The sequence below is a fragment of the Pholcus phalangioides genome, unplaced genomic scaffold, assembly GCF_987345545.1.
Source record: "Pholcus phalangioides strain wild (caught in Gottingen) unplaced genomic scaffold, Ppha-v1.0 ptg000012l_1, whole genome shotgun sequence".
NCBI classification, from domain to species: Eukaryota; Metazoa; Arthropoda; class Arachnida; order Araneae; family Pholcidae; genus Pholcus; species Pholcus phalangioides.
The window spans coordinates 21,466,745-21,485,358 of record NW_028301605.1 but is presented as its reverse complement, the minus strand read 5'-3'; the positions used below and the strand labels follow the sequence as shown (position 1 = coordinate 21,485,358).

General features: G+C 37.2%; 1 protein-coding gene across 2 annotated transcripts in view; it reads left to right on the top strand.

Moving 5' to 3' along the window:
* Positions 1–18,614, top strand: part of LOC149079865 (protein turtle-like) — a 669,110-nt gene that overhangs the window by 475,376 nt on the left and 175,120 nt on the right. For both annotated transcript variants that reach the window (XM_089240371.1, XM_089240373.1), the window contains exon 3: positions 4,981–5,007. In XM_089240371.1, the coding sequence (XP_089096497.1) occupies positions 4,981–5,007 (27 nt within the window). The remainder of the gene's footprint in view (positions 1–4,980; positions 5,008–18,614) is intronic.

Sequence of the window (18,614 nt, the reverse complement as noted above, 5' to 3'; positions counted from 1 at the left end):
GTGTGTGCGTATGAAACAACATTCAAAACTGTATTCGAAGGAAGAAACAGAAAAGAAATTACTTTCATTTTGAAAAGTGAGAAGCATGATGTATGGAGAGGGGAGGGGGGAAACGAAATATAAGAGCATTTCAAAGGGATGGCAAAATTAGTACAGGCGAATCCCATTATAACGAACTCCAAGAGACCGGAAAAACCATTTCGTTACAACGGAATTCCATGTTTATGCATTGTTCTTAGGTAAACTTATCTGGAGGATTAGAAAAGTGTTCGTTAAAACAAGGATTTCGCTATAACGGCATTCGTTAAAACGGGATTTGGCTGTAATGGCTAAGACAACGAAAGTCTTGTGTCCGTCTCTGCTAAGGAGGGTCCTATTCAACTGCACCCTTCCAAATACGCCTTTGAATGAAACTTCATCTGAAGAAAATCGTCTAGTTGTGCGCGAATTATTTGAGGTGGAATAAATTTCAAAACGTCATCAACTAAATCTATCAACTATCCTTTTTACGATCACGGACGTAATATTGCGCACAAGCGAACGTGGAAGAAATTTTAACAAGTTCTCTTTGTTTTATTTACTCTCTCTGTTCACCATCGCAGCTTTACAGTAACCCTATCAATTGACTTTGCATTTTATTTCTCACTTCATTTCCAATAATCCTGCCACTGATATTTTCCCACACATGCAATATATTTTTCTACTATATACATGTAAGCGTGTAAGAGAACACATAGGGTGAGGGTAAAAAGAGACTAAAAAACTCTTTTACTACCGTTACCTATGATACTTTATCCTTTTATATATTTTTACTTTCCTTTTTCTACCGTGCGGTTATGTTAGGAGAGGTTACCAGATATATCGCTGATTCATTAAATACAGTCATCCAAATTTGTTGCTAAAAGCTTGCACGTGAAGTGGTTAAGACATTAAGGGAATTATATTGAATAACAAGAATTAATCCCAGCAGTTGATTACCGTAACTTTATTATACGACAAACCCCCCCACTCTCCTTCAACATCAAGCACCGTCTATCCGAAACGATCGTGTGTTGAAAATGAAGTCACGTGATTAGCGAATTGAAATTCGTTATAACAGCACAACACACACACACACAAGAACTTTATCAAAACACGTTCACTCTCGTATTCATGTCGGGTTCGAGTGTTCGTCCGCACGTACTTATCAGTTAACGGACGAGAATGACGCGGCCGTTAACCGGTTTAAACGCTCAAATCAGCTGATATAATTAATATCGCGATGAATCACTGGAATAACGTCCACCTTATGTCCACATGTATGTATATCATTATCGTCATCATGAATCAGGGCACGAAGAGAACATCGAAACACTCTCTGTCTCCATGAACGTGACTCTGATAACAACAGATGGAGAAAGGCAGTCGAATAATTTGGAGCTTCTATCCATAATATTACTGTAGATCTCTCCAATTATAGTTCAATATATTCATTCGATATATCATGAGACATCGAAATCATCACTAGAGAGTCGGGCCCCCTCTAAAACGGATAAATTCCTATGGAACTAAATTTTTTTCCCATGGAGGCGCGCAACGTTATAGTTCCTCGCTTTTAATTGAATAAGTTCAGCAGCTTTTCCGCGCTTAATCGGATATTACGATTCACTCGACAACTGTTAATAGGCATCAATTACTACGATATTTTTATTGGACATAACATTTGCAATTAATCGCAAATATGTTGCCATTTGTGATTCGGGGGGAAAAAAACACAAACCTAGACTTTAGGAGATACTTGCCTCGCGCGGGAAGTATTTAAGTAGTCTTCAGTACGTAAATGCAATTATTTTATTTTTGTTCTCTGTTGAGCTCATAAAGGACGCTAACTTTTGCAATGTAAAGTCAAATTATCAGCCATTCAATTGTTTATTCCAGAACATTTATTAATATTGATCCTCCGTCAGCTTTCAATACACAAACTATACTAACGGTGTTAAACAGCAATTGAATCGTAATAAGATTCATACCTGTCGTCGGGGTGTTGTCGTATTCAAGTTTTTTTTGGAGCAACACGCGTTTCGTCCACTACTGCGATGGACATCTTCAGTGCAGTTAACGACCTCCTCTTGGATGACCGTTTTCCACTGACGCTTTCGCTGGAGACGCGGAAGGATGAACGTGGCGGCTTCTGACAGCACCTCCTAAAGATAGAAGGCGTCGGCACTGTTTGCCATAAACGTCATTCAGACTACCTAGCAAGTTTGAAACATTTTGAAACACAGCATCCTATTTCGTTTCTTCCAATTTTGGCATAAAATCTTCCCGATTGGCTCACAAATAACGAATAGTGATTGGATATGGGGCATGGAAATCGCCAATTCTGAGCCCGATTATTCCTTTTCTTCACAACGATGATACTGGCGCGAGCAGATAATTTTTTCCCTGAATATTCAAGGGAAAATGGACTACTTACTGACGTCACAAGCAGAGTGCGGAGGCCTTCTATCTCTAGGAAGTGTTGCTTCTGATCCCCCACCCACACAATCAGTCCATCGCAATTGTGGATGAAACGTGTGCTTTAAAGAAGCCTTGAACACGGCACAAGAGCCCGAGTTGTATGGAATTCAATATAAACCCTGGCCGTGAAAGCTCTTTTCAGCGATTGAATTGATCCCCAGCACATAATTGAATTCCCCCACTTAATTGGATATAATGTGCTGAAACCGTTGATCTTTCTCTCTCTCTCTCTTTCTTTCCACGTTTAAGCGGCACCGACGGTATTTGAATATTTACGGGGAGAGATTAGTATATTGAACTGATATTATGTAATTGACAGATGATTGATTGATATAATATTTTTTTTTATTATTTTCTCAATCCCTTTACCTTTCTCTTCACTGTCCGTCTGATGGATTAGCTGATCGATTAGTGTTTTTACTTTCATCTTTCATGTCTGACTGATTATGAAGCATGTGATGGTTATCTTTACTTATGGCGGATTATAATTGAACATTTCTAAGGCATTTCATTTATTTGCTGATTGGTACTTTGGTTTTTATTTCAAGTTTCTGTTACTTGTCTGGCTTTCTGCTGACAAGCCTGTCTGATAGTCAGACTTATCGATATGTTTGGAGAAGCTGAACTGACAGAATGATCGATCGATTCATGTTCAAAATTTTTCTCCTTTTGTTCAAGTATTTACTTTCCATTGGTAGCTTTCTTGCATTTCCTGCCGCATTAGTATCAAAGTGATTGATCATGTTTCTGTCTTTGCCGTGATTTTAAACTACTGTAAATGTGAATTAATAAATACTGAATTTCATTCAGACGGATCATCCGAACATTTGCCAGCCAGGTTATTAACATTTCTGAATTTTGATCACCTGATTGAAAAATCCCGATTACACCGTTTTCAAGGTTTTGTACGTGGTTCACGAGGAGAACACTTAAAGCAATTACCTGTAACACTGTACTTGCAATCGAACAATATCTGTAACTGATTTGATAAAATTCTCTAACTTCTTACTACTGATATCGAGACAAATCGCAATTAGCGTTCACCTTTTACAGTGTCTGAAAATTGATGGTTCCATGTGGAAAATAAATAGATAAGAATGAGAAGAGATGGAAATGCACCGTTTGTTATATTTTGCTTGGGGAAAGAATTAGCTTTCATTTAGACGGAATTTTAAAACTGAATTGGAAAACTTGGAATTTAAGATGTTTGCAACAAGTAACGGTACAGTCTGGAAAAATATATATAATATACGAGAGATGTTTTAAAAATGCCCAACATTTTCAGCAACAAAATAGCGTATTCTCGAAACTGAATTCGTAGAAAGAAACCTGTGCAAACCGTTTCATTCGGAATTTTGACGGTACATACCGTGTTTTAAGTTTTTAGACTTCAATGTCATCTCTGTTAACGAGCTCTGTTACTAATGTTCGAATTCAATTCAAACCATTATGAGTTTGTGCAAATATCGTTCTGACTTCACACCACGTAGTTGCAGACGGTTGAAAAGTTTTAAAATATCGTACTTGATACAAACTTGATGATCCATTTTAAAATTCAATCAGATTGAAAATTTATTGTTCCCCTAAACACGAGGCAGCAAACTGTGCCTATGTGTATGAATTTTGTGATTACGAATTTATTGTACTATTGCCTGATGTATCGATGAAGGAATGGGCTCGTTCAATACCGATGTTATAATGAGAAATTTTTCTAACCAAACGACAAATTCCAAAGACGCGACTCGGCCGTTGGAATAAGGACTCTGTGACGTTCCGTCCAGATAGGCAAGGAACATCTTCAGCTGTTGTGCAGTATATATAGCTGTCATTTTTTCTGTACTGTTCTGAGAGTACTCTGTGGCCAAATCCAGGGATCCACTGGTGTCACTAAAAGTTTCAGTGTAGATTCAGTCTTGGTCGTCTCTGAATGAATATGCAGTGTAGTGGTGTCCTTCTAAACACAAGGAAGGTCCCACGTTCGAGCCCTGGCAGGTCACAGTGGTAACAGCTCCTCTACCCCCAAGTTCGGAGTTGAGTTCACGGGTCTGATCCTTGGGAAAAGTGTAGATAACAAGATCTTTTCATATATCTATCCTGAGATGACCACCGATAGATGGCGCTTTCATGTCCAACTCATCACGATTGGTAGTAAAATGCTGTATGGCGATATGACCAGAGTCGATGCGCGGTGAAGTAATAGTCATCTCTGGAATACCCAGGAAACGACAGTTGAAGATTTCCTGCAGACCCGAATTCTCAATTCCCACTTAACCACGGCTCTTACACTCGGAAATGCCTTTTATTCCTAATTCATTATTTCACAATCTGGCTCTAAAAATAATTTCTGCCAACCAATACCAGTACAAGTTGTTTTTAAACTTTTAATTCCCCATTTATCACTGTAATAACCATATTTCTGTTTTTATAATCTGTTATTACTGTAACCATTTCAGTTCTGACGATTTCTTCTACTCTTTCTAGGTATCGATCTGGTTGGACTCGGATTGCGTAAGTACATATACTTCTGGCATGCGTATTCTTAACTACGAGTGCATTTTAGAACAAAAATAATTTCGAATGTTTTTCCATCACTTGTGAAAATCATTAGAATACAGTCTAATACACTTATAACATACCTGGATATGAGAAATAGGGATATAACATACGATAGCGTAAACCCTGAAATCTGGCCCATTCACGTCTATATACAGTCGAATCCCGTTATAACGAACTCCAAGAGACCGAAGAAATCACTTCGTTATAACGAAATTTCGTTTTGGATATTTTTTTGTATACATTTTACTTAATTAATATTTTAGAGGCAAATAATCCGTAATTATTATTATTATTATTATTTTTGCACAAGTATTGTGGAAGCCAAGGAAACAACAAACTCCTTTAAAGTATACGCGTGCTCAAACAAATGGTCTGGAAGGTTCTTTCGATCTGATAAATATCGTTTTAGAGTTTCAAACTAGCTTGATGGTTTTCGGCCAAACTTCTACGTCTTTAGGCCAGCTGATGCAATTGAATCTCCGGAGTGCATTAGCATTGCATTGGAAGGCTTCAGATGCTGTAACTAGCAAAGCGTATTCTAGTGTAGCGGTTCTCAGCATTTTTTGACTCGCGGAGCTCTTTCTGGTACATAATTTCTATGGTGGAGCCCTGTAGGTCTATTTGTTATTTCTCATTTTCGCTATTTCATCAGCTTTCCATTCATTCGAATTTTTCATATCAACTGAATTTGCTTTCTCGCAAATCTGTTTTGCTACCACGCCATACCGTTCTTTGAAACGATTCAATCAGTCGACACTTGAAAGTTTTCGCATCCAACAGCACGTGAAAATTCCAAAATCTTTTCTCCTATGAGTGGACCGGTAACTGGCACACATTTCGGAAACGAATGTCCTGAAACCAGGCAAAGAAAGCTGCATCCACATCGTGTAAATTCGAAAGTTAGATATTTTTCCTAGGTGATCCTATAACTACTGTTTGAATTTGCAATTTCGATTTCATCCAAAACGATTCGATTGTTTCAAAAACGTTGAAAGAGTAGATGGAGATTGACTCTGTGTTGGTTTTTCGGACACTTGTTTACGAGTTTGTTATAACGGATTTTTCATTTCGTTGTATCGGAATCGCGCAATGCATTGTTACTATGTCAATTGATTTGAAGGATTGGAAAATATTTCGTTACAACGAAATTTTCTTTATAAAGGTATTCGTTATAACGGGATCCGACTGTATATATATTTACCTCTGTTATAACATACACTGATTAAAACATACACTGCGAATAAATAACATACCAAAAGAATCGTCTTAACCCAAAAAATAATCCGGATAAATAAATAATGCAAAAAGCCATAGAAAAAATATGGTCAAAACAGAGTTTTTGTACAACATTCATTGTATGCGGGGGATAATGTTACAATATATCTTGTGTTTTTGCACAAACACATCTAATTCAATATCACACATCTTTTCAATAAACGAGAAATTACATTTCCGTACAATATTCTGTAGAAATAGTCACAATTCTCATCAACAGATGACACTAAAAGTTTACTAATTTCAGAGCTACAAATCGGTGTAATGTGAATGTAACTATTTCCTTTTTTCTCTAGATTTTTCCTCCAATAAAAATTTTGGCATTTAATACGTACAATAATGTCAACGTCAAAGGAAAATTGTTGGCATAAACTCAAGAAAAAAAACATTAGCATTTCCAAAAATGTCTGCATGTTGTTGTTGTATATCATGTTTTCTAACAAATTTTCAAAACTTTTCAGATATCAATCAAAAACTACATTCATGCCATATAGTCGAGTCCCGTTATAACGATTTCAAAGAGACCGGAGAAATCACTTCGTCATAAAGGAATTCTAGGTTTTTGTATAGTTCCTATGTAAACTTATTTGGGGGGGGGGGGGATAGGAAAGTGTTCGTTAAAACGAAAACTATTCTCGCTATAACAATTTTCGTTAAAACGGGATTCGACTGTATTACATTTCAATTTTGTTGCATAAGCTCATTTTGTCCACAGCAATCTTCATAATGCATTTCATTCATGAACGGTATTACTACGTGAGCTAATTTCAAGACCTCGCTTATAACATACACGTCGGTTATTACATGCACTTCTAGAATCACCTAGGGGGTATGTTATAACCGAACTCGACTGGGCTTCAGGACTGTGTATATTATTTATTTAAAAAAACCACACACATACTCAGTCCTCGCATTTGTATGGGAGACGAGTATTTGTTGTTGGAATATCCATTACCAATGTTCGCCCATTTCAAATAAACTACGGGGTCTCTATTCCCTTTTGGTTCGACAAAGTACACTGTATTCTGTACCATCGTGTGTTTGTTTTTTACTCCCCCATTTCTCCCCGTTTTTTGTTTTGTTTTCTTGTTCTGAGAATTGTATGACCTTTCCTCTATTTCCTGGCTTGTTGGTTGGTCACTCAGTATCTTGGGGGCTCTAAGGCTTGCGGTGGCCGTTGGTCATTGATGATGCCACGTTCTCTGGCATGAGGCGCACGTTCTCTCTTGATGTTCGGACCTTAGCGGAATAGAATAAGAAAAGAAGTGGGTGGAAAATAATAGTAAAAAAAGGCAACACAACTTCTTCTTTTCTCCTCAACATTCTACTACGAGTAAATTTACCAACACCGACGGGAGGAGAGCTTCAAATGTGCATCGATTTTTTTCACCATTTCCTCCGTAAGATGACCAAAAATATAGCGGTATCGCGCAGAAGTATCCCAAAATACAGTCTAGTACACTTATAACATACCCCGATATAACATAAGGTTTTGTGGACCTCGTGTTTTGGCCAATTCACTTCCATGTATTTTTCCTTCGGTTGTTACATATCTCGCTCAGAATATGTACTGTGGATATCACATATCAAAAACACTTTCCTAACCTAGAAAATAATTCGGTTATAACATAATGCAAACAAAAACCTGGGGAAAATGATTCCAAAAAACCGACTTATCTGTGCAACATGTATTATATGCAGGCGACATGTTGATTTTTTGTTTCACAGACAGCCGTGGAAATTCTTATAACAACAAAAAATTAATTAATTTTCAAAATAACTACATTAATTACGATCAGATAGCACTGTAGTAGTCGACAGCTAAAAAGCCATCTGTTAGTAACAAATACTTTCATATTCGCGGTTTTTTCCCTTTATTGGAATGTTTTTATGCAACACTCTGAAATCGTCATTCATATGTTCTATTTACACAATTTGAGTTATGCATGTTTAGGATGGCTCATTTCTGGATGGCTCGCTAATGACTAATAATTAGTCATCACTAGAGCCGTGGCAGCCCCTGAGATAGAAACAGTCACCTCGGGTAAAATTAACCTTTGGCCACAATGTTCGCTCCAGGACACAGCCATTTCTACAGAGCCAACTGAAGAGATTATAAACTACATTGTCACGTTAGCGAAACAGGTGGGTGGAGAAGGGTTTAATGATATGGATATGAAAGTCAAAGAGATAATTAATAGCAATTTAGAGAACCGAACATTTCAGCCTTGATCGAGGAGGAATTAATGCAGCTGACTGCTGCTCCTAAGCGGTAGCAGATGAAGAAGATAAAGAAGTGAATGACAAGTTCACCATGAGTAACAACATAGCGGAAGGGCATCGGACGTTCAAATCAGCAACAGATTGTTTTCATAGCATAGATCCCGCTATGGTACGTACATGTAGAAAAATTGTTAGAAGTAGTCTTGTTAACATACTCCAATATAATTGATGATATGGTAACATTCTAAGTATGGATAGCTTCTCGATTTACCTCAACATGTTTATCGTATTTATTTTTAAACGTGTCAATTGTGTTAGAATTTACTACCCCCTGGGGTAAGCTATATCATTTATCAACAACCCTGTTAGAGGAAAAACTGTCCTAGCTGTCCAACCTAGAACTGTCCCTTAATAAATGCGCTCGCGATACTGGTGTCCCCTAGTAAAAATAGTCGATTGACGACGTATTAATAGTTCATAGTCCATTCTATCTATCCGGAGAAAATTTTGAACACTTCGATCATATCCCCCCGATACCTGCGTACTCTTCCCATATAAACATAGTCTTTCTTCATAACTCAAGCTCCGTGTGCCAATAAGGACACGCGTAGCTATTCTCTGCACCTCTTCAACAGCAGTTGCGCTCTCCAAAACCTTACAGCATACTCCAGTCCAGATCGACTTTAGCCTCGGAAAAGCGAAAGAATGGCTTTAGTAACGGAGTAAACGCAGTTAGGTAACTATCTTTACTTCAGAAAATGAAAGATAGATGACATCATGAACGCGAAACAAGCGCAACTCAGCAATATAAATACGTTAGGGCCGCACATACACTCAGAACACTCATTCCTGCAAGTGCCGATTCGTTAGAAATTCCGCATAGGTATATGCACGAGGTGCATGCGCGGTTAAGTAGAAGTAGTTAGGTAACTATATCAATCGGACAATACCAGGCAACAATATCAATCACGATCCAGAAAAAAAAGTTAATAGTAGATCAATACCGCAGTGCATTGTATTCCCAGCTTCAAACCTTTAAAAGATACGAAAAATTTGTCATTTTCTATACTTTTATTAACTACAATTGGAATAATAAAGAAAAATAAAATAAACTTGAGGGAAAAAATATCATTAATTGAACAGATCTTATCTGTATCAGAGCAATAATTAATAACGTCATATTATAATTTTTTTAAACCAAAATCTTGAAAAAAATGAATAGAAAAAAAAATATATAATTATTCGGATTAGTTATCTTTACGCATTAACTACAATTGAAATAATTAAAAAAATAATAGAGAGAGAGAGAGACTTGAATGAGAAAATTGGTACAAAAGGTTCCACAGAAACTAACTTATTAGTTCCCAAGAAACCAATTTTTTTTTTTTTACTCCTTCATTACAAAAGATACGTTTTTTTTCCTTATATTTTCTGCAGTAATTAACAAATTCTTTGATAATATTCCCAGTAGAGAAATACTTCGACGCAGAAAGAAGGAGGAAAAAAATGCGGATTATTCTCTTTATCCGACTCCTAAAAACATCGACTGATTAGCAATTTGCTGCTCCGCTTCCTTTCTTTTTTGTTCTGAATTAAGATAACTTTTTTTTTGTGCAAAAAATACTAATATATGTAATTTTTTTTTTCTAGTCCCAAATTCGTTTTCTCTCTCTGAACAGATTTAATCAGGTTAAATGCGTATTAAGAATCACTCCATGGGAAACATCTTTTTTTTTTCCCCTACTTGTCAAATTGGCATTTCCAATTTGTTCTGAACCCACTAGGAACAGGAATGAAATGCTGAACCTCTTTTACATGGGATTGTTAATTGAGAGACATTTTTCTTCATCCTAAATGTTCTAAGAAATTATGGAAATGGATTTAACGGAATGGAATTTTTTTTCCCTACTCTACAGTTCGATTGTGCGATTTCTTTTTCCAACTTTCGGAAATTTTCTTGATTAAAACTCTTCTACGGCCATGTCTAATTCTGTTACAATTTAATTATCAAAGGGATATTTAAGGATCATTAATTCTGCATAAACTCATGAAGTTTTATGCAGTGGAAACTCTTAACCACAAGTTCGGAGGGAATGACAGAAAATATGACCTTTATCGTAGTTAATGGTAGTGAATAGCTTAGTCATTCTATTAAATGGATCCCGCAATGTTACTTGAAAAACAGCAGGAGGAAGGTCACTATCATCCTGGATCACAGTTCACCGAAATCATGTGGAGTAGTAGCAATCAGAATGGAAATAGGAAGGATTGAGCCTTTTTCGAATTCATTTCTACTTTCTATCTGATCTCTTATGCAGTCGAATGCCGTTATAACGAACTCCAAGAGCCCGTGAAATCACTTCGTTATAACGAAATTTCGTAATAAAGGAATTTCAGGTTGTTTGTATTGTTCCTATGTAAACTTATTTGAGGGATTAGAAAAGTGTTCGTTAAAACGAGATTTTCGCTATAACGACATTCGTTGAAACGGGATTCGACTGTATTACGTACCGAAAGACCTAAATGATGATTCCTGCATTGTCATGGTACGCATCTGTGAATGCGTACTAATAATGTTGAACATCCCTACGTGCTGCAAAAAAGAGTTTTTAGCGATTTCCCAACATTTTTCTTTTTGCCACACTCACAGTGTTTACCACATTAACCCTTCAATTACCTTTCGATTTTGTTTTTAGCATATGCTTATTTACTGGCATTCAGAAAATCTAAAATAACAAATTTTTCATTTGCTTAGGAGGTAACTTACGCTGAGAATATTTTTCTTTGATTCCCCCCTTCATGTCAGTTGAAATCACGTACTTTTGTCAACTTTTACTGAGTTTATTGAAAGCCAACTTGAGATACATAATTTCAATTACCTTCTCAACGTTATGGAATTTTTGATTACCGTTTCGTCTTCATTTGTTTAGGCGCACCTTTTTTAGAAGTCTTGACTTCGTTATCAACTTGACAACTGCAACTTAACATGGGGGAAGCAAATACAGTAACACCCCTGTTTACGGACACCGTTCAGATACGGTCACCTCTCTTTTACGTCCAAATAATAATTTCTTCATGCCTAATAAAAATATGCATTTCAAACCCCTGATGACCGGTCACTCCTCTTTTACGGACATATTTTTTCTGCGGCCGGTGACCGCAAAAGAGATGTTTTAGTGTGTAAAAAATAAACTTAATATACAATGAAACAAACAAATCTTACGTATCCATTGATGCAATGAAAAATTAATAGTGTTCGGGTTTCGCTCCGTCATGATTGGCCAACTCACCTATCTCCACAGAGCGATGCGACTCGAGCAATGAGAAGACGTAAATAGTAGCCTCTATCACACCATTAGGTAAGATTTCTTGGAAACGATCAACACCCGTGAGAACGAATTGTCGAAAAGTAAAAATTTTCTATTACGTCTGCTGAAGAACCCGAAAACTATGAATTTTACATTACCTAATATACAATGTTTGAAGTTGTTATTATTATTGTTTTGAATGCCAATATCCAAAACAATCATAAATAAGTCACCAACTATTTCTTTGATTTAATCCATTTGCTAGCATATGAATTATAAGAAGATTACAAAAATACCACACGCGCACCCCTGTGACACTGAAGCACACTCTTATAACGAGAAATCTCTCACTTAAAACAGTGAAATAAACAACCAAATGTAAGAAAACCGTCTTCAATTCAGCACGTTTTGCATATCGATGTCGTCTACTAAAGAAGCGTTTGAGCAGTGGTGTTACACAGTAGTTCCGAGACCACACCCACTGAGCCAAAGCAGCAAGCCTGACTTCAAAAAGATGAAACAGTCCTTACTATAGAATTCTGGGACGCTTCCTCCTTTTAATTTATCGTGCAACCAATAATGTTCTGTACTTTTGCATTACTATACTCGTTTTTCCTCTTTGTTTTTTTGCATACATTTGAATGACTGGACAAGTACACCAAGAAATCATGCTTACCATATGTTTGACTTTGTATGGTAATTATTTTCACGACAAACCAAAAACGAAAAAGAACAATTTTCACTACATTTTTATGAATACAAAAAATTCCAGAAAGTCTAAAAATCGGTAAAAACATTTTCTTCTTCTTTACGTCACTTCTCAGCTCATAGATTACAAAAAACCCATTATCAATTACCACACGTGCATTCTTGTGACACTAACGAACAATCTCTCAGTTAAAACAGTGAAATAAGCAAACAAAATGTGAAAAAAACTTCGTCCAGTCAGCACATTTTGCATGCTGATGTCGTTTGCTAAAAAGTATTTGAGCAGTGACGTCACAAAATATCTTCAAGAGACCACGCCCACTGAGCCAAGGCGGCAAGCGCGCCTCCAAAGAGATGAAACAGCCCTCCTCCTACTCTCTGGCACGAGCTCTCTTTCCCATTTATTGTGCAACTAATAATGTGTCCATTAGTACTTTTGCATTACTTTACTAGTTTTTCTGTTTTTTTTGTCAAGAAATTGCTGCTCCTTCGCTTACATTTGAATGACCGGACACGAACACCAAGAAAAATCACGCTTATAACCACATGTTTGACTCGATACGATAATTATTTCCAAGCGATAGAAACAACGAAAAAGTGCACTTTAGACCTCATTTTTAAGAGGAGGGGGGGAAAAAAGTTTCGAAAAGCCTAAAATTCGGTAAAAATGGTGCGCTTTCTTCTTCTTTTTTCCCTCCCCACAGCAAAACAGTAATTAGTAAAGCAAGCACAAAAGTGAAAAACCAACGTGGAAAAGTGTGATAAAAAAGTAAAGAACAAACATTTCTCTTTCTACTTTAAAAAGCGAAATGACGGCTGTTGTCGACACACAAAATTAACAATCAGCTTAAGTCTGTTGAAACCTCCCCCACACCATTTACAGGGATCAGAAGCGAAGAGAGAGAGAGAGAGAGAGAGTTTTAAAACGAAAAACGTGCATATTTTGAAAAATAACACATCTGTCTAGCAGAGTTAAGACTAATTAGCGGTTTAGAAGTTGTTGCTCATAAACAAGAAGTTTTAAATTAGTTTAGACGCTATGGAATATGAATGCGTACAGGGGAATGTCATTCGGATAAAAAAAAAATGAGGCTAATTGGGTTTTCATTTAGACACTTCATTTTTTTCCTCCAGATCTGGTGATTAATCACTTTTATTCTAATTGAATAAATTCAATTAAAGATTTGGTGATTGATTTTATTCGCGTTGATCAAATTAAAAAGATTCATTTTTCGTCATATCTGCAGATGTAAAATATCGTGAGAAATTTTGTTCGAGACGAAAATTCGCCTTTAAAACTGCAATCAAACGTGGTTATAACGACACCTCGTTTTAACGTCGATAGTTGACAATCACTGTTCATTCCCGTATATAGGGAATAATAATAATTAATCTTACTTATAACGTGGATGAAATGCAGCGGTCTCAGATATAACGGCACATTTTTTGTAGGTTTTATGCCGTTTTTCTCAGAAATTTCTAAAAATAGAGCTGATCACATTCGCCAGCTATATTGATGTTTAACGCTGAGAAAAATGTTCATTCGGCTACACATTTGACGTGCTGAATATGACGTGCTCATTCATATGCCTCTCAAACGGGAGAAATCTTGTATTTCTGCGCAATTTTGCCTTTCCAGAATTATTTAATTAAATTATCCCGTTTTATTCGACTTTTTCAAAAAAGCTTAGTTTGGTTCATAATGTTTACTTAAATTGGGGGGGGGGGATGAAGATAATTTGTATAATTTAGAAATTATATACTAATGCATATGTATAGCTATGAATATAGATAGATAGATAGAACCGCTCACAGCCCCGGACTGATGCAAAGCACCTTACTTCCGTTACCTCAAAAGAGGCAGAGTTGTGTCGGAAAAGTTCGCAAAGATTTATAGTGGTGGCTCCCCTTGCCTCGTGCTCGCAAGTTTCGAATTACTCTCGTCGTTCTCCCCATGAAGACAGCCATCAACTCGATGCAACGTACAAGCCATTTGACTAAAATGGGCGACTGAATCCAATGACTAGGGAGAAAAATTGCACGTGCGCCCAGTGGCACATAAGGGCCGGAGACCGCAGCCTGGGATTTCAAAAGAAGGGTGGAAAAGACTTGTTTAAAAGAAAGAAGAAAAAGAAGCTGGCATGTTGAAGTGGGAGAGATTTGAGAATGGTCTAAATACACAATGCATACAAATTACATATATACAGCGCCTCGACTGTGACGGGAAACGAAGAAACAAAACCTCCGTCCACAGCGCTGAACAGTGTGTTCTGCTCGCTCTTCCCCTTACAGAACATGCAATATATACAACACAGAATACACACATAGCCCGCACTGCGACGGGAACAATCAAACAGGGCCTCCGTTGACAGTGCTGGGCATTCACATTTGAATTACATGCATACATTATTTACTTTACAAAAATTTCCCTTTTTTATACTATTGGGAATGCACATAAACATTACTACGAAGGTAGTATTGGGTACAAATATCACCCTGAGCTCATACAAATATATATTCAAGGTTACAAAATTACTATCATACTATAAAAGTGGCGGGAACAATCAAACACAGCCCCCGTTCACAGTGCTGGGTGGCAGCGATCACATTTGAATTTCCCATACATATATTTACATAATATATTTATATAATATACACTATTTACATAATATAAATTTCCCTTTTAATATAATTGTTGATACACATAAACATTACTATGCACGACACATATATTGGAAAAAATGCCATATTGAGCTCATACAAATATTCAATTACTAAACCACCATCATACTATGAAATTGTATATACAAAAACATTCATAATTTATACAGGGTGTATTACTAAAATATTATAGTTTAGCAGCGTATATAAGTGCGCCCCTCTATGTTGAATCTGCATCTGTTTCAGATTCTACTTCCGAATCATTAGTGGATTGTTCCCTGCTTTCAGTTATTATCAAAATAGTTTCTTTGTTATTCATCAAATAGCCCAAGACTTGTTGTAGTTTTCTCGTTGCAGATCTTTGCAAAATAATTTTCCGTTTCCACAAGATCTCTCTTCCGCTCGGTGGAGCCTCCAAATGGTATCCCTTTGTGTACTCACACTGTGTCACATAGTGTATCACGCTTCCCGGATGGCCGCATCTACACGTGCTGGTCTGGCTGATTTTGAACCTTTGCATGTATTCACCGAATGGACCGTGTTCTGTGAGGAACATTATTATTTCTCTCGGCATGACTGCTTTCATTTTACCCACTTTTGGTATAACGTCGAAGACCTTTCTTCCAGTTGTGCATATTTGCCAATGGTGTTGCCATTTCTCCGACGCTTCTTTCGAGAGCAGATTTTTAATATAGGATGCCGGCAATTTCATTAGGTTGTTTTCAAGTTGATGTTTTGTAGCCTCTTTCGCGAATTTATCCGCCATTTCATTCCCCTCAATGCCTACATGAGCTTTTACCCACCGTATTGTAATCTTCCTGTTGTCCATCAGTATTTTTCTAATGTCATGCACTAGGCTATGAGGGGATTCTACGTCTCGTATTGCCTGTATACATGACATGCTGTCTGTATTTATAGTTGACTAGCTGATACCCGGCGACGTTGCCCGCCCCGTAAAAAATGTATAGCTTATTAATTACTTCTTAATCAAAAAAATTTCTGCATCAAGTAAGAAAAAATTACTTTTATTTTTAAATATTTTAATTAAAATCTTCAGGCAATCGCTTGTGGATACACAATACTTTTTCTTTTTCCATCTGGTGTGTAGATGTACAAATTTTTGCTATTACCAACACGCGAACAGGCGACGAAAAGGTGTCCGTGTGAAAAACAGGGCTCAAGTAAGTTGATACCTGCCACTGGCCTAACGACTGGCCTTGCGCTTTGTTGATTGTCATGGCAAAAGCTAAACGAATCGGGAACTGTAATCGCTTGAAAGTGAATGACATTTCTCCAGTGATAATTGGGGTACGTGGAATGAAGACGTCTTCTTTTGGCACATCCAGTTAGAATCGTTGCTTCGATGATGTAATTGTGCAATTTCTTCACGCAGAGTCTGTTGCTATTGCAGAGCATTGGTGTTTCCAAATTTCTCAAAATCATTATAGGTGCTCCGACTTTGAGGGTCAAGTTGTGTGGTGGCACACCCGGAATATCCAAAGCGTTCAGACATTCTGCAGGATACAGAACTGTCTGCGCTGTGTCTGTGACAGTGTCAACCGATTTGTAAGATGTGGAGTCTCCCGAAATAATTTTTAGGATTTTTCCGTTGATCTTGTTCACACTGCCATTTTTCGGTGCCAGAATCGCACTCTCACAAAGCCACTCATGGTTTCGGTGATTTTGTTGAATGTTTGGGAAAACGTGGTCTGCAAGTTCTTGAACTGAGTTTATATATATAATAACTGGCAAAATCCAGTTGGGAACGTTATCAGTCTAGTGCTTGGGTCTACGGGAATTCTTCCATTGCCAAGTTTGATCAACTGATGTGAAAATGATAGCAGTGCTGAGTCATTTTGCAGTTGAGCTCGCATGTTGGTGGATAATGATAATTTTTTAGCTTCATGCCAGAGTGTTGATGTCCTAACAAACTCGAGGCGACCACCGATAGACAGCACACCACCTTCACTTCCAACCCATCTCACTAATGGTAGTAAATTGCAATGTAGCGATATGGCCAGAGTTGGTGTTTGGTGAAGTAGAGTGCTGATGATTTGAGGCAAGCATTGAGTTCATCAGCTGGCGTTGAACATTTTTATTCCCAGTTTTATCGCCGTAGTTGTTGTTCTCTGTTGTTAGTGACGCCATATGTCCAGCTTCTACAGCGAATATTATTCAAACTCCTTTTAAGCACTTTTTAAATTGAAACTATACCTCAACGATGGGTGGTTGATGAGATAAAGGCCACATTAGCACTTACAGGACACCCTGTATACATGCAAGCAAAAATATCTGGCGCTTCCAGGGTTTTTTTTTAATTACTGGGAGTATTGGAAAAGAGCCAAACCATTATAAAGGAATAAACTGTAATGATGGCAGTGTTAAAGATGTGACAAACCATTGTAAAGACATATACACGTCTGAAACGCATTGTTGGGAACCACGGTAACCAAAGTAAACGTTCCGAAAGTAATTGTTGAGGGCCCCGAAACCATTGTTGCCAGGCAGTTTTTCGCCCATTTCGGGCATTTGCCCAGCTCTGACGAACTTTTAAAGTAGCCTACGGCTCAATCCCGGTCCTGTTTGGTATATATGCAAAATCTGGCGATGATCGGTCTAAAACTGTAGATTTGTATAAAGAGCATACATACATACATACATACATACATACATACATACATACTTTCACATTTATATATAAGATTTCTCTGCAAAATGTTTTGCATAATTGACTGCCATCCAGATTGCGTATAACTCTGCTTGGAATACAGTATTTTTATTGAGCAATCGGCAGTTCCATTTGTCCGTTACTTCACCCATATATATACTGACGTAGGCGGCCCCTACACCGTCCACGGTCTTTGAACCATCTGTGAAAATAATTCGATTTGTTGATTCTTCTGCATCTGTGGTCAAGACCTGCGTCGGCAAAATATCTTTCACCGGGTGATACGTCCATGGTGGATGTTTATGCTCTACATCTGTAGGAAGATATGTTACATTGTTTATTTTAATCTCAGCTATGAATATACATCCACACATATATACCGTGTTCAACCTTTTGTTGTTTTTCCTACATGGCTTTTAATACTCTGCAGACCTACCATGGCGCTCCATCTCCCATTCAAGGGCTGCTTATAGAAATAATTGGCAATTTTCGTAAAAAAAATAGAAACATTACTAGCGGGAATAATCAATATTGGGGGTTTGCATTAAAATTTCTCTCATTTTTTACGATAAAATATAGTCACCTTAATTGAATTTTTATCTCATAGCGTTGCATCTGCTTTGGTTTTTAGCATATAATGACAGAATTTCTGGCTTCGATGTTGTTATAACCGAATTTTTTTTCTGCTCTTAATTTTGATTCTGGCCCTTCATTGA